The sequence below is a fragment of the Garra rufa genome, chromosome 22 (genome assembly GCF_049309525.1).
Source record: "Garra rufa chromosome 22, GarRuf1.0, whole genome shotgun sequence".
Lineage (NCBI taxonomy): Eukaryota > Metazoa > Chordata > Actinopteri > Cypriniformes > Cyprinidae > Garra > Garra rufa.
In genome coordinates this window covers 8,955,755-8,982,216 of record NC_133382.1, presented here as the reverse complement: position 1 = coordinate 8,982,216, position 26,462 = coordinate 8,955,755, and the positions used below count along the sequence as shown (strand labels likewise).

Genomic DNA, 26,462 nt, shown 5'->3' with positions numbered 1-26,462 from the left:
ATTAATGTCATTAAATAACAGTGTATAAAACTATTTAATATGAATAATAAAGTAGTTATATAATAGTTTACAGTTTAATGACAATTAATACACATTATAAAACCTTATGAGATAAATATATTTGATATATTTTTTTTTTTTACAAAATATATGCATTAAAAATAAATTATTTATTAACGTGATAAAATAACAGTACATAATATAATATAATATAATAAATTATTTTGTGGCTTGAGATTCTTTGGTAAATCTTGATCACGTGACTCATGATGCTTCGCAGGGATGTAGCTGTCAGCTGGACGATTTTAACAGATATGACTTAAGGTGTTTACACCAATTTCAAGTACGTACGATCTATAATTTCATATATATGTATTCAAGACAATCGTATTTGCGTCATTATTCCACGCATTTCCAAATCCGCTCATGCAAATGGCTTTTACTGGCATTACAGGCTTTGTTTTGATAGCTTAGGTTGCTAACAAAATGGAGGCGCGCGCTTCTTGAATCGTAATCTCAGTGAGCGCGCAGCAATTGCGTTTGAATGAGCGTTTGTTTTATACAGCACCCATAACTCTCCAATGTTCTTTTTACCATTGTATCAGTCTGAGAAATCACTTATGCAGCCCCAAACAAATGTCTACGTAGGCAACTGACTAGGGTTGGTGTTTTCACTAAGTGTTTGTGGGTTTTGGCAGGATGTCTGAACATGGAGATGGGGATGCAGAAGCGAGCTCATCTGCCACTTTCAGAACATCATTTGCTCTGGGTAAAGGACTGCCAGGCCGAATATCACTGAATCCACCTCCGCCAGGCAGACTGACCACTCTGCGCTCCAGAGATCTGACCCTGGGTGGATATAAAAAGGTTGAACTTTATAATGTCAATGGTTCAGCATTAACTTTTTTTTAAAACACAAAATATATAGATGAAGTGCAGTCAGTGTTATTTTCACAATACTTGTTGTTTTAAAGCAGCTTTATAGAAAATAATATATATTTTACTGTAATGTTTACAGTATAGTATCTTATATACATATCAAATTTTACATGGAGAGCTGTCTGATAGATAATATAGTTTACACATTGTGATGATAAACAATTAAGCAGTTGAAATTTTCTGTATAGTAGCGTTTTACGCATATATACTGTATAAATGCAAATAAAGTTGGATATACATCTTTATAGAGAGTTTTATGATAATATAATTTACATTTTGTGACGGTATAAACAATCAAGCATTTGGAATTTGCTCTACAGTATATATTGCTTTAAATGAGTATACTATATTAATGTGAATAAAGATATAAATTCAACTTTATACACTAAGTTTTTGAACAGTAAGATTTTATAGTTTTTTAGAGAAGTGTCTTATGCTCACCAAGCCTGCATTATTTGATCCAAAATACAGCAAAAGCATTAATATTGTGAAATATTTTTACTAGTTAAAATAACTGCTTTCTATTTAAATATATTTACAAAATTAATTTTTTATTCCTGTGATTAAAGCTAAATTTTCAGCATCATTACTCAAGTTTTCAATGTCACATGATCCTTCAGAAATCATTCTAATATGCTGATTTGCTGTTCAAGAAACATTTTTTTATTATTATTATCAATATATTAAAACAGTTGAATACATTCTTTTAGGATTCTTTGATGAATAGAAAGATCCAAATATCAGCATTTATCTGAAATACAAAAATGCTGATATTTGATCAAAAGTGATGATAAAGACATTTAAAAAAGATTTCTATTTCAGATAAATATACTGTTTTAATGATGCTGAAAATTCAGCTTTGAAATCACAGGAATAAATTACATTTTAAAATATATTCAAATAGAAAACTGTTATTTTAAATAGTAAAATATTTCAAAATTGTACCCTTTTTGTTGTACTTTGGATCAAATAAATAAACGCTTGGCTTCTGACCAAAAACTTTTGACTGGTATTGCATATAGAGCTGTGTGATAATATCGATTTAAGTTTTTTTTTTCCCCTCCACAGAAAACCTTTGTACCAAATGTTCACTCCGTTCGCAAAACTAAAGATGAGTAAGTATTTTAGACCTCATTATCAACTTTGTCATATTCTTACTGTGTTCACATTTCATACTCATTGAAACTTAATAATTCATTCAACCCCTTTTCCTCCTAAAGTTTAAATACCAGAAACTCATTTCAGATTAACACATCTTCATAAATCACTTGTTTTCTGGAGGTTACAGGAGGAGACACACACTGCACCAAAGAAAGAGAGAAGAGAGAGGGAAGACAGACAAAGAGAGAGACGGCGACGAGAAAAACCTCAGGTCATCCAGTCTCACTCGATCTTTGAGCAGGGTCCAGCAGACACCTACAGGAAGCTAGGTAAAGCATATATTTAAAGCAATCAGTTACTGACATTATATTAGAACTGTATTGCAGAGAAGGCAAGGGAACAAGTGCCTCCTCAAAATATTTGAAGATAAATAAATTTGTACTGCAAAACTAAAACAATGCCAGTATTACAAAATATAACTTTAAAAGTTTTTTTTCTTTTTCTCTCCCTCGTTTCCCCTGAGCCCATTGAGTTTTAACAAACCCCCTAAAGCGTTGCCATGACTTTTTGAGGGGTAAAAGAGAATGAATGGGGGAAAGTCACGTGAGAGGAGGCAATGCTTCCATCGCCATATAACTGGATATGACTTATGTTCAGCTGTGATTGGTTCATGCGATAAATTCTGTCACTTCATGTTCATATGCGTTCCGCATTCAGGAATCATTCTGAATAAACAATATTACGGTGTTAATGGGAAGACTAATTCAATAAAATGAATAAAAGAGGTAAGTAAACAACTCACACACTCAGATAAACCCACTTTGTTATGTCATAATAAGACTTAAAATGGCATGAAAACATGATCTGTGGGAGTTTTTAGTAAGTACTCAGCTTGTTGAAATTCAAGGTACATCTCCGCACCTGTGACCAGTGTGATCTAAAAATATGTTAATTAATAAAAATGCTGACCATCAGGTCATAAATAAAGTGCCTTCCACAAATATTGGCACCCTTGGTAAATATGGGCAAAGGCAGATGTGGAATTAAATCGACCTTTTGATTTTTCATTTTAAAAATTCACAAAATTCTAACCTTTCATTGCAGTAAAACGATGGAAAGTGGAGGAAAAATCTCATTATGAAATAAATGTTTTTGTCTAGTTCACGTTGGCCACAATTATTGCCACCCAATTATTGCAAATTCCTTTTCCCAAGATAACAGCTCTGAGTCTCTTCTGTAATGCCTGATGAGTTTGGAAAACACCTTTCAAGAGATCAGAAATTTTTATTTCATACAAAATAACTCCAGATCCTTCAGATTCCCAGCTTCATGTTGGTGCTTTCCATCTTCTGTTTGCCTCACCCATTTTCTATAGGGTTCAGATCAGGGAACTGGGACAACCATGGCAGAATCCTCACTTTGTCCTCAGTGACACATTTTTGTGTTTGTTTTGGATCATTGCCCTGATGGAAGATCCAACGATGACCCATTATAAGATTTCCAACAGAGGCAGTCAGGTTTAGACTTTTTTTCTGTTGGTATTTGATAGAAACCATAGCCGCTTTTCCACTATCGGGCCGAACCGTTCTTAGAACGGTCGGGTACAGTTCCAGTTGTGTTTCCACCTGAGCCTGGTACGGCACGGAACGATTACAAACCGTTCTCGGCCCGGAATTCTCGGCACGGTTAGACAACCGTGCTGAACCGGGCTGGTAAAATGCGTGTGCATGGCGTCGCCACGCTGTTGCCTGGCTACCAGTTTCTCTATGGCTAAGCGGATGCGCAGTAAGCAGATACGGTAAATATAAATATAAATGGCTGAGACACTTTGGTCTGTGGATGAAACATTTGCTCTAATATTGATATTTGGACAGAAAGAAAAATTCAACAACAGCTGGAGGGTGCAAAAAGAAACGAAGTTTTTAAAATTATAGCGCAGTGTCTTGCAGAGAAGGGCATTAAGAAAAGTTCAAAACAGTGCCGGGAAAAAATAAAAAACTCAAACATACATATCGCGTCCAAAAGGAGAATAACAGTAGAAGCGGGGCTGTCTACTCTTGCGTTCCCAAGGCAACGATTTGACACATTTGTATTTACATTCCAAAGAGTTCCGTTATCTGCACCACAGTGGAAAATCAAACCGTATCTGTGCTGACTGGCCCGGATCGGCACGGAACAGAACGGTTAAGCATTGAGAACGGTTCGGCCCGATAGTGGAAAAGCGGCTCATGATGCCATGTATCTAAACAAGATGTCCAGGATCTCTGGCAGAAAGACAGGCCCACAACATGAAAGATCCAGCAGCATATTTCATTGAACACATGGGGTACTTTTTATCCCTGTTTGCACCAAAACCATCTTGAGTGTTTGCTGCCAAAAAGCTCTTTTTTCCCATCTGACCAGAAGCCAGTCCTGTTTAAAGTTCTAGTCATATCTGACAACTGAATATGCTGGAGTTTGTTTTTGAATGAGCAAGCAGGATTTTTGTTAAAACCCTCCTTATCAACATGTGGTGATGTTGGGGCGATTTGACCTTTTTTTAGACTTTCTGGCCCCAAAACTTAACTTATGTCTGCAGTTCTCCAGCTGTGATCTTAGAAGAGGCTTTGGCCTCTTAAACACTCCTCCTCACTGTCCATTATGATGATATAGACACACGTCCTCTTCCAGGCAGATTTGTAACATTTTCTGTTGTTTGGGACTTGTTAATTATTGGCCTGATGGTGGAAATGGGGATTTTCAATGCTTTAGCATTTTTTTCCTACAGCCACTTTCTAGTTTATGAAGCTCTGCAATCTTGTTCAGCAGATCAGAATTATATTCTTTAGTTTTGCTCCTTGTGATGGAACGAGTAAGGGAATTTGGCCTTTGTGTTCCTCATATTTATACTCCTGTGCAACAGCAAGTCATGGCTGGACAATTTCATGCTCCTAGTCACTCTGGTGTGCTAAAAAAAAAAAGTAAATATGAATGGGAATATACTTCAGAGATATTTTGCTCGTAAGAATTTCTAGGGAGTGCCAAATAATTGTGGCCAACGTGAACTAGAGAAAAACGTTTATTTCATAAGATTTTCCCCCCACTTTTCATTGTTTTACTTGCATTGTTTAAACGATGCAGATTTATTTCCACAGCTGCCTTTGCTCATATTTACCAAGGGTGCCAATATTTGTGGAGGGCAATATTTGTATTTAATTAAAATATCAAATCAAATGTGCGTCACTTTTGGATGTCTGTTTTTGATATTGCAGGTAATTGGAGCGGCTCTAACCTAAATGACTGTGATCCTGCACTTGTCACAAAATGCATTAAAAAAGAAAAGAACAATACCGAGGATGATGATAACGAAATTTTACAAAAACTCCAACGAGATGATGTAAGTACCAATGATCGCTTAGCATTTGACCCAAGCCTTGCAAGTTAATTGGTAGGATTTTAATGTTTTCTCCTGGTTTAACTGAGCAGTTTTTGGATGATCCTGGATTAAAAAATGACCCCAAGCAAAGACCGATCAGACTCCCACTCTATCAGTCATGCAGCTTTCTGTCAACAGATGCAGCTAGTTCATGTAAGTTACAGTTTATGCTAAGAGAAACATTTACGTGGCTTGTTTTGTTGCTAGTTTTTGTTCAAGAACTAAATCCAAGATATGTTTGCAGTTAAAGAGACAGCATCTGACAATGCACTGAAATTAGCCCGAGCGGAGCAGAAATTCCCTGTGCCAGTCAGGGGCACGTCTGCATGCCCACAGCAACCAACGGTTGGAGAACTCTTCCAACAGCTGAGTGTTTCAGATAAAGAAGAACTACTGTTTATTCAACTTCCTGATACCATACCTGGTCAACCCAAAACCTCAAGCCCAGAGAAAACCAGAAAGGATGGCAAGACCGAAGACAAGCGCTCAATGCAAATTAAAGCTCTGGTTAGTTCACATTTATAAGGGATAATATCATATACAGTCAAAACAAAAATTATTTAAACACCTTTAACATTTCTCACATTATCACAGTTTATTCGCTATAGTTTAGAAAATGGAACAAAACATGACAACATCTCAGAGTCAAACTATTCTTCTATCCTCCTGCATCCACTAGTAAAAAATATTTTTTTTAAATCACATCTGGTGTCTGAATAATTTTTGGTTTGACTCCATTTACTGTATTGTGATACTTTTTACCCTAAGGATGAAAGTTTAACTTTTCATTACAATTTTCCAAATTCAAAATCAAATTGATTTTTTACTACTGTACATTCGAGGTGTTTAATTCCTCACAAAATGAGCATTTGAAGGCAAACCACATTCGTTTATTAACATCTAATATAATTTTCAGTGTTCTCTGAAGGATTTTAATGCCGTTATGATATCATTGTTCAGGATGTACCTGATAAAGCCGCTGTACCTGTGCTGTCTGACTTCTCAGAGGGTCTGATTGGAAAACTGCAAATTAGAAAGTCTGGTAAAGTCCAGCTGGTCATGGGAAATGTTACATTAGATGTCTCAGAAGGAGCAGCATTTTCTTTCCTACAGGTGAGTTAAAACATAATTTTTTAAGATGCAATGTGGCAAAATACAAAAGTATCAGTTGTGTAAATATATGTGACCCTGGACCACAAAACCAGTCTTAAGTCGCTGGGGTATATTTGTAGCAATAGCCAAAAATACATTGTATGGGTCAAAATTATTGATTTTTCTTTTATGCCAAAAATCATTAGGAAATTAAGTAAAGAACATGTTCCATTTTTGTAAAATTCTTACTGTAAATATATCAAAATGTAATTTTTGATTAGTAATATGCATAGTTAAGAACCTAATTTGGAGAACTTTAAAGGAGATTTTCTCAGTATTTTGATTTTTTGCTCTCTGAAGTCTTCCAGATTTTCAAATAGTTGTATCTCGGCCAAATATTGTCCTATCCTAACAAACCATATATCAATAGAAAGCTTATTTCATTGAGCTTTCATATGATGTATACATCTCAGTTTTGTCAAATTTAACCTTATGACTGGTTTTGTGGTCCAGGGTCACATATTAGAATAAAGTAGCACTGAAAGAAAAAAAAAAACAGACATCTGAATGGCAAGTTTATATATCAAAACATAATGCAAGAATATGAAACAGTTTTTTAATTCTTCTTTATTCAGCTTTCATCTAGTCAGAATGTTTTTGATTGCTGTTCTTTTAAAACATGATTTTTCTTTTACTTTTTACATGTAATAAAAATAAGTGCCAACTGGGCCTGTAAATCTCAAAATTGTCAAAAAGCACAATTAAAGTATCATAAAAGTTGTCATGCAACTGTATAACAAACAAGTCATATGGGCCACTTTATGATACATTTTGTTGTTTTGTAGCCTTTTTGATCAATGCAATTGTATAACCTGGTCCCACTTTATATTAGGTGGCCTTAACTACTATGTACTTACATTTAAATTCATCATTTGGTACAATGAACTTATTGTGTACATACATGTTTTTACATTGTACTTATATTTTTTAAATACCTATATGTAATTACATCTGTAATTAATTTATATATTTACATTTAAATTTATTCTGTTGACCCATTCCTTACATCTTAACCCACCCATACCACCAAACCTGTCCCTAACCTTACCTGTATCCCACCTGAATATCAGTAAATCTGTTTTGCAATGCAATATGAACACAAGTACATTGTACTTATTTTTTTATGTAAGTACATAGTAATTAAGGCCACCTAATATAAAGTGTGACCTATAACCCTTTTTGTGTTTCATGGAAGAAAGTAAGTCAGAGTGGTTTAGGCTTTTTGGTAGCATTTTAGTGTTTATGTTTTTGCACAGCTGATGCAAAAGTCAACTGGATCTGTTTTTTTATTAAAAAATAATAAGGAATAGTCACCTAAAAATTACAGTTGTTTGAAAAAGGTACATGTCTTCAGGCCATCCAAGATGATTTAATGGACTGTAGATCTCATTCACCCATTTTTGTTTCTGCAGCAACTTGTGTGTGTGCGGTTGTCAGAGGGCCTGACAGGGGACATGACTGTGCTCGGAAACATCACACACAAGCTGGTGTGTTCACCTGATTTTGAGACTTTACTTCAAGAAGCCAATTTGCCATCTGATCCTAGCTCCTCCAGCAAATCTTGATTTTATACCACAAGAATGTTTAATTTAATTATCATGTAAATAACTGTTTTTAAATGTGAGGCTTCATGTCCTAAGTTGACAACTGCATTTTAAGATATTTAAACTATTTAAATCTGAAGTCACTTGATTTGTATTTAAAGGGATAGTTCACCCACAAATGAAAAACGGTCATTTATTCACTCTTTATTAGGGGTGGGAATCTTTTGGTACCTAACGATTCAATTTAAATTGATTCTTGGGGTCATGATTTTCAGTTTTTTTTTTTTACATGTGTACACATTACTTACATTACATTACTCAATCTTTGGTCAAACAAAAAAACTTGCGCAGCTCTGCCACTTGGTGGTGCAATAAGACGGAAAAAACATATAAATGGCTATAAATACGCAACCGTTGGTCTGATTGACTTAAAAATTGGTATGCTGTGTCTTGGTTCAAAGTGGCACACGTGTCTTTGAGGACATTGGCATCTCTCAAAAAACATGGCCGCCATCTGCCAATGAATTTTAAACACCAATTTGACAAGGTTAACAGAGGTCGATCAGAACGAAACTCGATGGGCATATTCGACTTTTTATGTCCATAAAGGCCTGTAAGAATTTTGAAAGAAATCGGCCACTAGTTGGCGCTAACAAGTTCAATGGCTCTGTAATCATGAGATCACGTCAAACATCCACACAGTATGCATATCATTTGATAGGTCCCCTAATGCTGAACAACTTTGCCTCAAGAACCATTGCTGTCAATCAAATTGTTTATTAATTATTCTCAATTATGTTAAAAACCTACTTTTGCGAACTAGTCATAGGTGTTCCACCCAATCTCGATCAAACCACTGACTCTCTAGATCAATAATTATCAAAAAAAATTGTTGAATTTTGTCCTTTGGTCAGCTATAATGGGGTCATTTTTAAATGGGGCGTGGCCACATATACCCAAAAGCCTATAGAACCTAAACAAAAACTCAAAACTTTATGAAAATTGGTGGAAACATGTACCAAATAACTCTTAACAAGCACGCAAAGTTTCATGAAGATCGGACCATAGTTGGCACTGTAACAGTTAAAAATGTGTCAAAAATGTGATATTTCTATTGAAAAAGAACTAAAATCGCAATAAAAGGTCCATATATTCACATATACACTATATCTTCATATCATATGATAGATCTCCTCATTCTGAACAGCTTTGCCTCTAGGATCACTGTTATCAATCAAACTGTTCTTTTAATATTTGAGATTATTTAACATACTTTGGTGAACTAGTCCTAGGTTTTAAACTTAAACTCAAAATCAGTGCAGTACAATTCTGTAGACTCTCTTGGTCAATAATTATCAAAAAAATGTTCAACCTTTGCAACAGCATAGAAGGCCTTAAATGCTCAAACCCAGATAATTTCTGCTATATTTATTATTATGTTAACTAGAAAATCGATTTTTGAAATCTGTGAATCGATGCAAATTGCTAGAAGACTGAATCGTTTTTTTCTCCACCCCTACTCTTTATGCTATAAAGGAGAAATTTTGAAAAATCTTCAAGATGCATGGAAAATGGCAGCTCGGACATTATTTAAAATATCTGAATTTGTTTTACACAGAATAAAACATGTTTGGAATGTGAGGTCAATTAAATGGCTCATTTTCACATCAGGGTGAACTATAACTTTAGCCTTAGCACACTTATAAAATTGTAAACGTTTTAATGAACTTGTGTAGCAATCTTTTGTAAATACCTCCTGTTGCTTTTATAGAAAATGTTAAAATGTTTATTTTGTAAGTAAAGACATTATACAAAACAGGGTGTCCTCTTTTAAAGCATGTTATACAAACTTATTCTAAAAGCAATTGATGTCAGTCTTATGTTTCATAGCCAGTCAAGAAGTTTTTGAGTAGCTTAAAAGCAATGTAATACTATAAAAACACTCATAGGTAGGACCTAAACTATTGTTTACATGATACAGTGAGTAAATCAAACCAGCAAGAAAAGACGAGACTTCATGAAGGACTCTTCACAGTTTAAAAACCTTCATGCTTTGAACACTATAAAAACGCAGCTCTACCAACGGAAAAGCACAGGCTTTTTATTGAGGACGGAACTGGCCTTTGTACAACATGCTCTGTGTAACAGAGTCATACACATCATCTCATTATTTGGTGCTCTTTGCAGTCTTTTTCACTGCGGTCCCAGTCATCTTTTTTGGCGCTTTTGCCTTAAGCACTGTTATTTTGGATTTCTTCTTTGTGTCTTTAGTGGTTTTGGCTCTGATAACTCTCTTGGCTTTTCTCCGAACAAGGTCTTCCCTTCCAATCTCTACCATGTGGTCTTCCCATGATTTTATTTCATTCTTGTAACGGACTTTGTCATCCTCTGCCAACTGTATGTACATCTGAAAATGAAGCAGTGAAGTCAGATAAAGGATCTCTTACAAACATAGTAAGCTTTTGGTTATTCTAAAATCCTAAGGCAGCATGTATCCTTCACAGAAAAGGACATCTCAGAAAACACTGCCACAGGCAATTTTAATATATTTAATGTAATTTGTTTCTGTGATGGTAAAGCTGAATTTTCAAGATCATTACATTGGTTTTCAGTGTCACATGATTCTACAGAACTCAAGGAACATTGCTTAATATTATCAATGTTGAAAACAGTTTCTTAATATAATATTTCAAATACTTTGACGAATACAAAAGTTGAAGAGAACAGCTTTTAGTAGATTAGTAGAAATCTTTTAAATTAACATGGATCATTTTAATGCGTTACTGCTGAATAAAAGTTTTGATTTCATTCAAAAAGAGTACAATCATAAAGGAGTACAATCATAAATTTAAAATAACCAATTTTACCCATTTTGATGACAGACACTATTTATAAACTGAAAGCATCTGCTCCATATAGCAGGAGTCTGACAAGACGATTGCAGAGGATTTAGTGTCAAGTAAGAAGTGAAGAAATTCTTAATTTGGGACCATAATTTTGTCTGTATGTTGAACAGAATGGTAGTGTGAGCTACATGTGATGCTCAAGGCAAGACTTACTTGTTTCTGTGCTGCACTGAAACGCACCCAGTCATCTCTTAGTGACTTCATCTTCGTCTGGAAAGAAAAAATGGCATTAAACACACTTGTTGCAACCAAAAAACAGTGTACAAACTACTTAAATTGCACCTCGGTTTTAATGATCTGTAATATATATCAGGTTAAACTGTGAACTTCAAATATATTAATACACCAGATGCAAAAATAAACACACTACAGTTTAAAATTTGAACAAACTTTTGAACAGTAAAATTAGCTATATTTTAGATGCAGAAATGTTTGCATACTGTATACAATCTCAGTCTTGAATATCATGAACTGAAGTCCATTTTCACCTGTGTATTAGTTCCCTTTGCTTCCTCATAGTGCTCTGACATGAAGATGTTAAAGGCGGTCCTTGGGCGTTTGGGCTTGCCAAGACTGTTCAACTCCTGCAATTGAAGTACAATATTCCTTTACTATAACGGTTATCAAAATACTTCATTTTTAACTGTTTTCAACTGTTTTGAAAAACTTGAATTTTTGCAAAACAAACCAAACATAAATATAATGTATTAAATGGGAATTAAATAATCTTTAGTCAGTGTAGAGATTCTTATTGGTGATTTGGTCTAATAGTTAAATGACAAAAGGCAAAACTCACCTTCTTTTTCTTTATTGCTTTTCTTTTGGCTAATTTTTGTCGTTTTTCTACTGCAAGAGCCGCAGTCTGTTCAGGAGTCAGTTGGGCTTTGTATTTCTCCAGATCAAGCTTATATTGCTCCCTGGAGGCCAAAGATGCATTCTGAAATGGCTGCCAATGACACATAGTTCAAATTAATAGCTGGCTGAGGAATTTTGCAATACCAATAACTAAAGCAAATAGTGACCGATATAACAGTAAAGAAATACAGTCTCTCACAAAAGTGAGTACACCCGACCATTTAAGTATTTCTTCTCAAGAGACAATACTACAGAAATGAAACTTGGGATATATTTTAAAGTAGTCAATGTGCAGCAGTATCGATTTATTGTCCTCTGAAAATAACTCAACATACAGCCATTATTGTCAAAATAGCTGGCAACAGAAGTGAGTAGAGCCCTATTCATCATGTTTATGTTTTTGTCAGCTTGACAGGATCATACAGAATTGTGTATCTTGTATTAGAGCAGTTCAAATTAGGTGCTTTAAGTACAATTCTCTCATACTGACCACTGGATGTTCAACATGGCACCTCATGGCAAACAACTCTGAGGATTTGAGAATTAGAATTGTTGCTCTCCACAAAGATGGCCAAGGCTATTAGAGGTTGAGTAACACCATGAAACCCAGTTACACTACAGTGGTCAGGGCCATACAGAGGTTTTCCAATATGGGTTCCATTCAGAACAGGCCTTGCAAGGGTCAATCAATGAAGTTGAGCACTCGTTCTGTGCGTCAGGTGCAGAACCTGGCTTCAAAAAACAGATGCATGAGTGCTGCCAGCATTGCTTTAAAGGTTGCAGAAGTAGAAGGTCAGCTTGTCAGTGCTTAGACCATGCGCTGCACACTGCAATAAGTCGGTTTGCATAGGCGTTGTCCTAGAAGGAAGCCTCATCTGAAGCTGCCTCACAAGAGAGCCTGCAAACAGTTTGTTGAAGACAACCTGTCCAAGAGCATGAATTGCTGGAACCGTGTTCTGTGGTCTGAGGAGAAACTTGTTTGGCTCAGATGGTGTCCAGTATGTGTGACGATGCCCTGGTGAACAGTACCTAGAAAATTGTATCTTGCCTACAGTCAAGCATGGTGGTGGTAGCATCATGGTCTGGGGCTGCATGAGTGCTGCTGGTACTGGGAAGCTGCAGTTCATTGAGGGAAACATGGATTCCATTATGTACAGTACATTCTGAAGCAGAACATGATGCCTTCCCTCCAGAAACTAGGCCGAAAGGCAGTTTTCCAACAAGATAACGTTCCCAAACACACCACCAAGATGACAACTGCCTTGCTGAGGAAGCTGAAGGTGATGGGGTGGCCAAGTATGTTTCCAGACCTGAACCCAATTGAGCACCTGTGGGTCATCCTTAAGCATAAGGTGGAGAAGCATCATGTGTTTAACGTCCAGCAGCGGAAGAGGATCCCAGAAACAACCCGTGCAGCTCTGGTTAATTACATGCCCAGAATGATTAAAGGGGTCCTATTATGCTCCTTTACAAAGTCTTTCTTTTGTTTTTGGGGTGTACTTGCAAATGCTGTCATGCTTGGTGGTTCGAAAAATGCATAATTTTTGACATAATTTACATTATTACAATAGCATTCTCCCCAGGCTGGCACAAACGGCTGATTAGTTCCGGGTTCCACCTTCCGAAAAACCAAATGTGTTTTGATTGGTTAGCAGTCCCACTGCGTTGTGATTGGTAAACAGCACTGACCGCGTTCCGCCCTGCCGCGCGCCTTCCCAAAGCAGCAAACTAGATTTAAGTGATTCTTACCTTTTAAATATATTTTACAAAAACACATCGGATCGCTAAAGAAGGCTTTTACCGACCGCTCCGGAGTGATGGAACACTTGCTTTGGACTGATGGAACACTTGCCCGTCCCGTTCAGTCTATGCTGTTGTATGAGTGCCAAAATTTATTTAATATAACTCCGATTGCATTCGTTTGAAAGAAGGAAGTCATATACACCTAGGATGCATGAAGGGTGAGTAAATACGCTAAACAATATTGTTGGTCCTATCGTCAGCCTGCGAGATTGCCAATACGTGATATTATCATTATTGTGTTAATGTATTTAATTATTTGCATGCCTGAAACCATAAGGCTAGTGAAGCCATCTACGCTGTATGATGAATAGATCTCTTACCACACACTGCACGTCTACGGCGCGGCGCCAACGCGTCCACGGATGATCACTAGTCAATGTTGGAGTTTACATCAGCAGCGGATCTGCGTGAACGGTGTGGCTTCAGCACGGCTACCGGAGCAGGTCGCGCACCCTTTTGCATTTAAACGAGCCGACCTGCGGCTCGCTGAAGCATTCCAAAAGCGGCTGTCCATAATACATGGCTAAAGTTAGGCGAATCCCCCACCCGCCAATGAATTGAATTTCAGTAGGCGGGATTTACGTTGTGACATAATAGCCTCCGGAAAACAAACGCTGTAGTCCAAATGAGTCGTTTCATTGTAGTTCTTGAAAAGGGATTTTTTAAAACTAAATATCTCCCTTTGGAGTGGACTTTGAGATTTGTAACTTTGTAGATGTTTTTTATGCCCAAACATACACACCACACACTGGATGAGGTTCAAAAAGTGAAAAAGCATAATAGGACCCCTTTAAGGCAATGCCAGATAACAATGGTGCTAACACAATATATTGACATTTTGGTCAAGTTCACTTAGGTGTACTCACTTTTGTTGCCAGCTATTTTGACAATAATGGCTGTATATTGAGAAATTCAGGGGACAATAAATCTATACTGCTATACATGCTGCACATTGACTAAAATATATCCAAGTTTCATTTCTATAGTATTGTCCCTTGAGAAGATATACTAAAATGGTTGCTGAAATGTGAGGGGTGTACTCACTTTTGTGACATACTGTACTTCACCCAAAAATGGAAATTAGCTGAAATTTCTTGCTCACTGATGGATCCTCTGCAGCGAATGTGTGCACCCATTCACTACAGAGGATCCATTTGCAAGCAAGTGATGTAATGTTAAATTTCTCTGAATCAGTTCCAATGAAGAAAAATAACTCATCCCCATCGTGGATGGCCTAAAGTGAGTACATTTATAGCATATTTCATTTTTTTTGTGTGATCTACTTCTTTAAAGGAACACTCCACTTTTTTTGGAAATAGGCTCATTCTCCAACTCCCCCCCGAGTTAATAAGTTGAGTTTTACCTTTTTGAAATCCATTCAGCTGTTCTCCTGTTCTGGCGATATCACTTTTAGCATAGCTTAGCATAGTTCAATGTGACCGGTGTGATATTACTGCGCCTGCTTCAGCCATGTTACGGCAGCAAACTTCCTTGACTATTACACCGGAATGGAGTGTAGTTCCTAATCTTATCGGCCTAGAAAATCATAGCTTTACATTTTCCGCTGGTATTAGTACACAATATAACTACAGAAGAGTCAAGTTTTAAATAGGACAAATATCGAAACTCACTGGTCATTTTTGAACGCGATGCTATTGGTCTAATAGGATTCAATGATCTATGCTAAGCTATGCTAAAAGTGATATCGCCAGAACAGGAGAACGGCTGAATGGATTTCAAAACGGTAAAACTCAACTTATTAACTCGGGGGGAGTTGGAGAATGAGCCTCTTTCCAAAATGTGTTCCTTTAAGATCAACAATTAACCAAATGACAAAATGGCCAGAGATTTAAAATAATTATTTATATTATTTCACTTTTTATTAAATATTTTATATTATATTCCATTCAAGACTTACATAGTTATGCAAGAACAAAACTTCACTTAATATTTTAGCTGCAATTTTGCCCAATTATATGCACAGTACTACATATTTGACTTTTCTTATTGCCTTATTTAATGAAGGTTAAACAAATATATCATGATAACTGAACGTGTTCCCTAAAAAAGTTTAAAGTAATAGTTAGTTGCAACATTTTTTTTTCCTTAATTGAATTGATTTGTGGAACCTGTGTCAATACCCAGCCCTAAAAATCAATTCCAGTCTGTCAAACACTAAACCTTAATATAATTTCTGATACAGATGGTGATATATATTTTTTAACTTTTTCACAACAGTTACTCCAAATAAACTAAACATATAAACACACACACACACACACACACACACACACACACACAAATATAAAGCAAGAATGTACCTGCTTCTGTTCAGGAGTCAGCATTTTCCACTGCAGTGCTATCTTTCGGACAATCTCCACATTTTTGACTCCTGAACAAAACAGATTGTTCATAATTTTATTTCAAAACAAATCATAAATGCAATGAATACAGTAGTGGTCATGAAATGTTACCTGGATTTTGTCTGGTGGTGGTGGGATGCATCTCTTTCACATATGCCATGTATCCTGTCAGGGGCCTCTTGGGTGGACCCCCAGTTGAGGTGCTAAAACACTTTAACACTGGAGCTACACATGAACACCTAAAATTGCAAAGCAATGTCACTGCACAAAATATGTCATGGATGCTATAGTTTTATTAATACTTTTAATATTTTGTAAAAACACTACAAAACGCTTCTTATACCTTTAAAAATGTTACATTCTAGCTTTAGCTACTGAGCTAGTGTAGTGTTGTCATGTAAGTAACATGAACATGTATAACTGTTACATTGTGAGCATATTAATTTATAGCGGTCCCTATTGTCGCTGCGTTTAAATATGCTGTTAAAATAAAACTGATTAGGTTATAATGCATTAACTAATAAACAAGTCATGCATCAATAACCTTAAACTTGGAGCATGCTCACCTCACAACAGATACACTCGAGAACAGACCCAAAGACTTAACCAAAAGATTAGCGCCGACTGACATCAAACTGAACGGAGCCATCATACACGTGCTATGATCTTCCCGATAATATGAATTAGATATTTAAAATGCACAGTGAGAACAAGAAACGAACAAGATGTGTTGAAATAAACGTTATGGTTGGGAATTACAATTCCAGCTCCTCTAGTAAAGGCGCCATTCTATCTGCCATATGAGCGAGGTGCATTATGGGAGAAATATTCGTTTAAAATTTCATAGAAGTACTAGCTCTAAATGTAGGTTTGGAATAAGCAAGATTTACCAAATTATTTATAATCGTTTATTTTTTTTGGGGGGGGGAAGCACTGTTTTGTTGCGATGTCTGGTAAAGCGTTTACAGAAATGATTTAACCCTTTAAACCCTGATATATAAAATAAAAGTCAAGGAAACAGATTTTTAGAACATTATTTCAGACTACTTACATAAAATGCATATAAACATCAACTGCACGCTATTTAATATAATTTAATTGCTTATAATGCAATGATGATTGAGAAATGTACAAACAAACATTCCTCGAAAGCCTGATGTGTCATTATTTGATACTTACATTTTAATATGATTTTTATTAATACAAAAGTAGATAAATAATCAAGTTAATCTAAATTGCTTCAGTCCAGCAATAAAACTAAAATAAAAAATATTATTAACAATATGAAAGTTATTCTTACGGTAATACTTAATAAAAAATAAAGATTTCACATTTATAAATAAATAAATAAACCAAAGGGGAACACAATAGGTTATTTAAATGCTTAAAATTTTGTTCAGTGCCAAATACCTTTCTTTTTTTTCTTTTCTTTTTCTTTTCTTTTCTAGGTTTATTATGATTATTGTTGTTGTTACATCTTTCCCTTTTCGTTTATTTTATGTATTTGTCTGCATTGCCTTATTCTCTGTATCTTAAACTTAAGTAAGTCAAAAGATTAGATTTTAAATGTTTTTTTCCTCCAAGCCTGCGTTTATTTTATCCAAAATAAACCAAAACAGTAATGTTGTGAAATATTTGTACTATTTAAAATAACTTGTTCTCGTGATCAAAGCTACATTTCCAGCATTACTTAATATGATGATAAAAACATTTATAATGTTACAAAAGATTTCTATTTCAGATAAATGCTGTTCTTCTGATATTTCTATTCACCAAAGAAACCTGAAAAAAAAAGATACTCCGCCGTTTTTCACAAAATAATAATAATAAATGTTTTTTGAGCAGCAAATCAGAATATTAAAATTATTTCTGAAGGATATGTGATTGGAGTAATGATGCTAAAAAATCAGCTTTAAAATCATTTTAAAATATTTTCAAATAGAAAACAGTTATTTTAAATAATAAAAATATTTCAAAATGTTACTGTTTTGCTATACTTTAAATCAAATAATGGCAGGCTTAGTGAGCAGAAGAGATTAAAAAAATAAATCTTACTGCCTATAAACTTTGAATGCTCGTGCAAATAATGTACAGCGTTTCCCAATGAGCTTTTCTGGAGATGCAATAACGCATAAAGACTTTTATTTTGTTTTCCCCATCTCCGCACCGGAAGTGTGAGCTTACTGCGCTACAGCTGTCTCGCTTTCTCGCCGCTCACATTCGTTTTTTACTCAGGGAAACACAGTATTGCTGAGCTGTTTCGTAGCAATAATATCGACCACATAATATAATCGCGTAAATCTGGGGCGGTACACACAGTAAAGCAGCATGGCATTAAAGAGAATACAGAAGGTAAGACCTTTGTGCGTAAATGGCCAACATTAGCCAAGTTTTTGTTAACCTGCTAGCGTTGTTTATGTCGATTACTGACCATAAAAATAGCCTATTATATCTAACTAACGTTAATCATCTATAATTGTATTTTTGTTTTGCGTTGGTACCGTGTAACAAGTCAAACAGTTTCGGAATAATGTAAATCTAATATGTCGACGGAATGTAGCATATCAAGGCTAGCTAGCAGTGTTTCCTCACTCAATCGTGACGATTTTTCACTGTTTGTTGACTGTCTGCTTGAGGTAATGTACATACATGTAGAATTTTTTTGTTTGTGAATAAAGCTGGTGAACTACAACTTTACGACGCGTCAAGGTTGTCAGTCAACCATCGTTTTGTGTTTGTGTGCTAGCAACGATACATTTATGTATGTAAAATACAAACAAACAATGAGGAAATGAGTAATTTGTTTACACCAGAACGTGTAGTTTATTACTCCTCACACTGAAGACTAACTGAAAACATGTGTCTTTTTTAATAATAAACCTGTAATGTGGTCTATTCCTCCGTGTTCGAGAAGGCCCAGAACTGAACAAAGACAGCAAACCTGCTTCAGCTTCGGCAGCAGCCCCACTAAACGAGGCCAATCTTTGTGTGGATTCATCCACTTTCACAAGCCACTTTTGTGTGCTTTGTTAAACCTCACAGCTGATGTGACATTTCGAGGGTCTTTGGCTACCATTGATTTGGTGTAGTTTATCTGAATATGGTCGGTAGGCGTTATTGTGTTTGTTGTGTTGTGTGTTTGACACAAAGCAACACAACCTGATTCTCTGAAGTTCCAGCATGACGCCATCACTTTGTCATTTTGACAGTTTCTGTTTCGCAACACGGTGATGTGTATCGCACTTCGCCAGTGTTGTTAAACACCCTTTCTGCTCCCAAAGTCCTTGCCAGAGGGCACACAATCAGATTGTCTACAATTATTAAAATGTTCACTGTAATAATTATGTAATTAATATTTAAATAATTATTGCGTGTTTGTATTAGTAAAACCTGGCATGTGAAATAATAGTCAAAAGGTATTTTATGAAACTCAGTGGTATCTTCTGTTCTGCAGATCACTTACATAAAATGCATGGAAACATCTGATGTTACTATATCTCCAAATAATGTCTTAAGATGTGCTCTGTCACACATTTTTAGCATGACTTACAGAAGACACCCACTAAAATTTCATTAAGTGTAATAGTTTGTATACCAAAAAATAATGTCAGACATATTTAGAACAAGAATCATAATTAGATGACATCAAAAGACTATTTAAGAATCACAGTTCCGGGTCCAAAAACTAATAAATTGATTGTAATTGTAAACTTTTTCCCAAACCAATAGGTTTCACCGCTTTGTCAGCAAGGTGGTTTTAATCATTTAAAGTATAATAATGTGGTATGATAACTTTTTTATTATATATATTTATACAACAGTTCGTTCTGGTTCTCAAATCTGATTGGTTGAGAACCGTGAGATATTCTACTGGTATCGTTACAGGAACACACACACACACACACACACACACACACACACACACACACACACACACACACACACACACACACACACACACAGAGGTCATGTGATTCCATTATGATGGAATGTTATTTTACCCATATTTTGATATGTGACCCTGGGCCACAAAACCAGTCTTAAGTAGCATGGGTATATTTGTTGCAGTAGCCAAAAATGCATTGTATGGGTCACAATTATATTTTTTTCTTTTATTCCAAAAATCATTAGGATATTAAGTAAAGATCATATTCCATTAAGATATTTCCTAACGTTAATTTTTGATTAGTAACATGCATTGCTAAGAACTTCATATAGACAGCTTTCAAGGCTATTTTCTCAATATTTTTTTTTTTTTGCACCCTCAGATTCCAGATTTTAATATAGTCAAATATTACAGCCAAATATTGTCTTATCCTAACAAGCAAACCATACATCAATGGAAATCCTTTTTTATAGAATATAAATCTCAAAGAAATTGACCCTTATGACTGGTTTTGTGGTCCAGTGTCAGATATGTGAAACATTTTTAAACCTTTTTTTCCTAAAATTGATGTATGAATAATCAAGTAAATCTAAGATGCTCAGTCTATTAAGTGTTCATCTCAAAAGATTTCACAGCAAAAAAGGCCTTTTACTTGCTTAAAAGCATAAACTATTAGACAATAGAAGGCATATAGCAGATTTTCAGCAAATTTTTTTTGTTCATGTTGATAATTTAGATGCCTTAGAAATTAATGCATCAAGTCTGATGCGGTAAGCTTCATAAGGTTAATAAACTCAATTATATTAATTGTTCAAAACACATTTAATATTGACAGTTTAGAGTCCTGTGATCATTTTTTCAAACCCAAATCGGATTTTACAAAACATCTGAAGCCTTAAAAACTTCAATGTTTCAATGTCATTCTTTTATAGGCTAATATAATATGTAGCCAAGTGATCGCAAAAAGAAATGTTTACAAATGTGTTAGTTAAATGACAAAACATATTCTGTTCAAAAGGAAGGCAAAAAGTATAATGCAATTTTATTCATGTTTCTGCCAAAATAAGTCAACATTGATAAATGTTAGTATTTTTACTGTTGTTCTGTAAAATAAAATAAAAAAATTAACACAAAAATAATGCTAACAATCATTACAACAGCTCTATTACTATATTTATTATAACATTCTCTTTTGCTCAGCAAGGCTGCATTTATTTGTACATTAAAAACACATGCCTGATTCAAGAAGGGGGTCTTAAAATTGGTCAAAGAATATTATTTTACTAACTTAAATCGTGCTTTGTTGGTAGGCTATAATGTCTACTAGAATGTTAAAAATGTTCAGTGTTAAATATTTTTTCTTTTTTCTTTTTCTTTGAAAAGCAAGACAAAACTGTAAAAAGCAAATATTGGCTATTTAATTCATGCAATGGTGAGAAAAATAAAATAAAATAAAAAAATAACGGTTCGGTAATCATCCCAGTGTGGAATTTTCATTTCGGTGCATCCCTAATTAGAATCACTATAATAAATTCTTCTTCTGTTTCAGGAGCTTCAAGACTTGCAGAGGGACCCTCCTGCTCAGTGCTCTGCTGGACCGGTTGGTGATGACTGTAAGTTTACTGTCAGTTGTTTTACATAATAACATCTGACACATTGGAAAAATGTTAATGAGCTTCTTTTCCTTTTAGTGTTTCACTGGCAGGCAACAATAATGGGACCTGTAAGTACACACCTCATTGACCTTAACAGTTTGCTCCACTTAATAATACATGCTAAATGTGATGATGTGAAGTCAATCTTAGGAATAATATGGAGAAAATAGGGCACAGTTGTCAAACTGTCCCAGCTTTGTACATATTAAAATGAATGTATTTTCTGTGACGGCAAACCAATGAACCTGACTGTTGCTTTTTATATCTGTTATCTATTTTAAGATATTTTTCTGTCTTCACGTATGCATTTGTTACTAAGCAACAGCATCTTTTGTTAAAGGCTGATATGTATGTAACTTATTTTCATACACCCACACAGTTTGTCTAATTTCTAGTGTCATTTCCTTTTGATTTGTAGAGTGATAGTCCATATCAAGGAGGGGTCTTCTTTCTCACAATTCACTTTCCAACAGACTATCCCTTCAAGCCACCAAAGGTAGTGACGCTAAACCCCACCTCCGTGTACTTGCCGTGTTGTCTCAAAATGGCGTTTTGACACCCATCTCCATTTAACAGGTAGCGTTTACAACAAAAATCTACCATCCCAACATTAACAGTAATGGAAGTATTTGCCTGGACATCCTGAGGTCGCAGTGGTCTCCAGCACTAACAGTTTCAAAAGGTACTTGTGTGTTTTATGATTCTTTCTTGCTTATTAGTTGAACTACAGGATATTCCCAGTTTGCACGTTTTCATGAATGTTTTCATCTCTTTTTCAGTCCTTTTGTCCATATGTTCTTTGCTTTGTGATCCAAATCCTGATGACCCCTTAGTCCCAGACATAGCACACATCTACAAATCAGACAAAGAAAAGTAAGTATATATGTAAAACGAAATTTAAATACCCTCATGTTGTTCCAAACCCATCTGATTTTCTTTCACAAAACATAAGACTATTTAAACACTGTGGTGGTTTCTCTTACTCATTCAAATACAGTCAAAGAAAACAAGCATCAAAGGGATACAAAAGCACCATAAAAGTATTGTAAAGTGCTTAAAGGAGTAGTTCACTTCCAGAACAAAAATTTACAGATAATGTACTCACCCCCTTGTCATCCAAGATGTTCATGTCTGTCTTTCTTCAGTCGTAAAGAAATAGTTTTTTGAGGAAAACATTTCAGGATTTCTCTCCATATAATGGATATGTATGGTAAAGTTTGAACTTTCAAAATGCAGTTTAAACAGGGCTCTAAACGATCCCAGCTGAGGAAGAAGGGTCTTATCTAGCGAAAAGATGGGTTATTTTCAAAACAAATTGACAATTTATATACTTTTTAACCTCAAATGCTCATCTTGTCTCGTCTCTGCGATGCGATGATTTTGAAGTTGGGGAAGAAAACGGGACGGAAGTTTTCTGACGTACCTCAACTGTATTGACGCAGATCACACAGACTACGCATGTGCATCACAGAGACGAGACAAGACCATGCATTTGAGGTTAAAAAGTATATAAATTGTCAATTTGTTCCCAACTAGGATGTAAGGAAAGAATGGAGGAAATGAAAATGAAGAAATAGAAATAGTTTGAAACGGTTGAAATACACTCAGAAAACATTAAAGGAGTAGTTCACTTTCAGAACAAAAATGTACAGATAATGTACTCACCCCCTTGTCATCCAAGATGTTCATGTCTTTCTTTCTTCAGTCTTAAAGAAATTATGCTTTTTGAGGAAAACATTTCAGGATTTCTCTCCATATAATGGACTTCTATGGTGCCCCCGAGTTTGAACTTCTTTTTGCTAGATAAGACCCTTCTTTCCTCGGCTGTGATCGGTTAGAACCATTTGAAGCTGCATTTTGGAAGTTCAAACTCGGGGGCACCATAGAAGTCCATTATATGGAGAGAAATCCTGAAATGGTTTCCTCAAAAAACATAATTTCCTTACGACTCAAGAAAGACATGCACATCTAGGATGACAAGGGGGTGAGTACATTATCTAATTTTTTGTTCTGAAAGTGAACTACTCCTTTAAGCCCACGTTTAAGATTTAAGTTTTTAAATTGCAATAAAAATGAAATAAATAATAGTTGGATTACACAGTTTTAACAAACTAATAAACTAAATTTGGTGCAGATTTGTCAGTTGTACATAAATTAAATGGGTAAGAAACTGTACGCCAGTGTTAATCTCGTCATCTACATTTTTTCACTGACAAAAATGAGACAATAATGAAATGAAAACTTGTTTTGAATGATAAAAACTATGACTGAAATCTATTGACATTTTCGACAACGAATAAAAACGAGACAAAAATATAAGGGAGAGATTAATTTAGAATGAATCTGAGCTTTAAAAAGGGTTTGATGCGTAAATATGAACTGCTATAGCCTATTGATCGATCCTGTGGGATATAAAATGGCATATATTTGCTGCACGCCTCATAAAACGGTACAAAATGTCAATATCTGGGAGTAAGAGAAGAGCAGACAAATGGGTAAATTTGACGACGCAAGAGAACTCAATTCGGTCCGGTTTTCTGAGCGCCTCTCACACAGCACACCAGTAAGTTACTCTTTCGCGTCTCATGAATGGAGAAACACAAAAATGGTCTGTTTTGATGAGTATTCATGTAAACACACTCGGTTACATCTTAGGTGAACTATCAGACATGTATCAGTACATTGCGTCTGTGCATTCGGTTTTAAAGGGACAACAGCAATATTTTGTTCCTATTGTCTGTGGCATTGATGTTAATCAAGCAACAAAAGAAAGACAGAAAATCACTCATTGCTCTTGATTGTCACTTTAGTAGCCCTAATAAAGATTCATCTAAATGTATTTATATAAATAAAGGTCTGGTTGAAAGAATGAGGAATGTGGTAAACAAGTTGTTATAAAGAATGCATAATTAGCCTATATGTTCTTGTTTTTTTTTTTTAATGAAATAATTTTCATATAAAGGCATGTTGTGTCATAGCAGATAAATCTGTCTCTATCATGATAAAACCTTAATATCAAACCTACATAATTATTTTTATAGTTATTTTAGAGAAATGTTTAATAAATGCTTTACATTGTAACTAAACCCATTAGATTTTAGTCGACTAAATCTACTGTAGATGTAGTCGACTAAAATCTTATATTTAGTCGACTAAAACTAAAAAACAATTCAGACTAAAATACGACCAAAACTAAATCAAAATTTGCTGTCAAAATTAACACCGCAGCACTCAAAAAATAAATAAAAATAATATTATCAAATATTTGCATCTATTTGATTTGATCTCAATCATATTTTCAGAATGTATTGATGTTAGTTGCTTAGAATCAACATGATCTGTTTATTTTAAAACAAATTTATTCACATGATTTAAATATGGCTAGCTGTGGAACAACCAGTATTCAATTAAATGCATGAGATAATATGTAAACTTGATTACTGTGCATTTAAAACACATTTAGTTTTTTAGAACTATTACAGAAATCTCACCTGTTTCTTATCTGTTTTATGTATGACTGACAAATGCGCATTACTTATACGTTACATTTATTTGTTTTAAAACTGTAAATCAAATGATTGAAAAATAAGATGTGCAATTCAAATACATATATTTTGGCCTGCATGTTATTTGAGTGTATGTGAAATGTATAGTTTGTTTAAACCACAAAGGTCAAACGTAAATCAGAATTGTGACTGATGTAAAGGTGTGGAGAATTTATACGAGCGTCAGACCTCCTGTGTATTCACGCTCTGCTGGAAGCTTCCACACTCCTCGTTCCTTGCCTACTCCTGGTGCAATTAGAGAATTGACATGTCCTTCAAGATGGCTGACTTTGATCGATTTTCAGGCCATGGGCTGGTGGATGGAAGAGTGAAGGAACAAGGAAGTGCCTATTTGAGAATTGAGTAGCACCTAATGAGTCAGTGAACTCGAGAACAGCATCAGTCCAGTTTATGAATGAATTCAGACTAGATTCATTGAAATGATACAGTGCGAAGTACGGTTTTATACACGCATCTTAAATTGAACAATGCTTAGGTTTTGGTTTATTCCTACACAAAGCTATCATATGACTTCAGAGGACTTTAATTTATTACACTGACTACAGTATTTTTACTTGGCTGTGGTATTTTCACTTTCAATATATTGACAAGTCACCAGTTTATTTATGAGGAATTCACCTTTTATGTACCATCAAACAGGTTTGGAACATCACGAGTGCTAGTAACATAGAGCATACTTGTTATGTTGGATTTGATTGGAATATCTGGTTAGACGAACTAGACTGTTTATGAATTTATGAATTCTTTTATTTTTTTGTTCCAGGTACAACAGACTAGCAAGAGAATGGACCCAGAAGTATGCAATGTGAAGACTTAATGGACATTTTTTTAAGTCACAAATCACTGTAAATTCTAGCATCTAAAAGTAAGATTAGGTTATATTATTAAACACATTGTACTGTTAACATTTACCATCTGAAATGACCAATAATAATAGCTGAACTAGTATTTTGAAGGGGACTGTGCGCTGCACAAAATGACATTACGCTTTTTATTGGTTTTGTGCATTTTGGTCATTCCCCGCAGTGGTGTTGGGCACTTTGTTTTCTTTTTTTCATAAATCCTATTTAAGATTGGCATGATGTTATACAACTACAGTTTCCCTGCAAGTGGGCAATTAAGAAATTAAAAACAGTTTTATTGTATCTCTCATTCAGTTGATTACATTTTCTTTTTAGATATTTTTATTGTATAGTTAAGAGCAACTATACTGGATCTATTTTTTTTTTCTTTTGCATTAAAATTTGTTTAAAAGCGTGCAGCTGTGTTTCTGATAT

General features: G+C 35.0%; 3 protein-coding genes across 3 annotated transcripts; 2 read left to right on the top strand and 1 right to left on the bottom strand.

The window, feature by feature from the left end:
• The first annotated feature begins 277 nt into the window (after positions 1-277).
• On the top strand, positions 278-9,777 carry LOC141298423 (DNA-directed RNA polymerase III subunit RPC4). The gene is made up of 9 exons (XM_073828947.1): positions 278-343; positions 699-867; positions 2,008-2,054; positions 2,221-2,369; positions 5,292-5,416; positions 5,506-5,608; positions 5,700-5,962; positions 6,416-6,568; positions 8,020-9,777. The coding sequence occupies exons 2-9, from the start codon at positions 700-702 to the stop codon at positions 8,170-8,172; spliced, it is 1,161 nt and encodes a 386-aa protein (XP_073685048.1). The 5' UTR covers positions 278-343; position 699; the 3' UTR covers positions 8,173-9,777.
• A 459-nt stretch (positions 9,778-10,236) lies between these two features.
• Positions 10,237-16,890, bottom strand: tfam (transcription factor A, mitochondrial). Its single transcript, XM_073828948.1, has 7 exons — positions 16,645-16,890; positions 16,190-16,317; positions 16,037-16,107; positions 11,854-12,003; positions 11,546-11,641; positions 11,211-11,267; positions 10,237-10,558 (listed from the first exon to the last, which is right to left on the bottom strand). Exons 1-7 carry the CDS (start codon positions 16,728-16,730, stop codon positions 10,319-10,321), a joined length of 828 nt encoding a protein of 275 aa, XP_073685049.1. The 5' UTR covers positions 16,731-16,890; the 3' UTR covers positions 10,237-10,318.
• Positions 16,891-18,252: 1,362 nt separating this feature from the next.
• On the top strand, positions 18,253-26,444 carry ube2d1b (ubiquitin-conjugating enzyme E2D 1b). The gene is made up of 7 exons (XM_073828949.1): positions 18,253-18,430; positions 21,514-21,577; positions 21,656-21,687; positions 22,038-22,115; positions 22,196-22,301; positions 22,399-22,492; positions 25,949-26,444. Exons 1-7 carry the CDS (start codon positions 18,407-18,409, stop codon positions 25,992-25,994), a joined length of 444 nt encoding a protein of 147 aa, XP_073685050.1. The 5' UTR covers positions 18,253-18,406; the 3' UTR covers positions 25,995-26,444.
• Positions 26,445-26,462: the final 18 nt, after the last annotated feature.

Coding starts and splice junctions, on each gene's coding strand:
- LOC141298423 (XM_073828947.1), top strand. CDS start 700: ATGTCTGAACATGGAGATGGGGATGCAGAAGCGAGCTCATCTGCCACT. Junction 868..2,007: donor CCCTGGGTGGATATAAAAAG/GTTGAACTTTAT, acceptor TCCCCTCCACAG/AAAACCTTTGTACCAAATGT. Junction 6,569..8,019: donor CAGCATTTTCTTTCCTACAG/GTGAGTTAAAAC, acceptor TTGTTTCTGCAG/CAACTTGTGTGTGTGCGGTT.
- tfam (XM_073828948.1), bottom strand. CDS start 16,730: ATGATGGCTCCGTTCAGTTTGATGTCAGTCGGCGCTAATCTTTTGGTT. Junction 16,108..16,189: donor CACCACCAGACAAAATCCAG/GTAACATTTCAT, acceptor TGTTTTGTTCAG/GAGTCAAAAATGTGGAGATT. Junction 12,004..16,036: donor TGACTCCTGAACAGAAGCAG/GTACATTCTTGC, acceptor TGTCATTGGCAG/CCATTTCAGAATGCATCTTT.
- ube2d1b (XM_073828949.1), top strand. CDS start 18,407: ATGGCATTAAAGAGAATACAGAAG. Junction 21,578..21,655: donor TGGACCGGTTGGTGATGACT/GTAAGTTTACTG, acceptor TTTTCCTTTTAG/TGTTTCACTGGCAGGCAACA. Junction 22,493..25,948: donor TACAAATCAGACAAAGAAAA/GTAAGTATATAT, acceptor TTTTTGTTCCAG/GTACAACAGACTAGCAAGAG.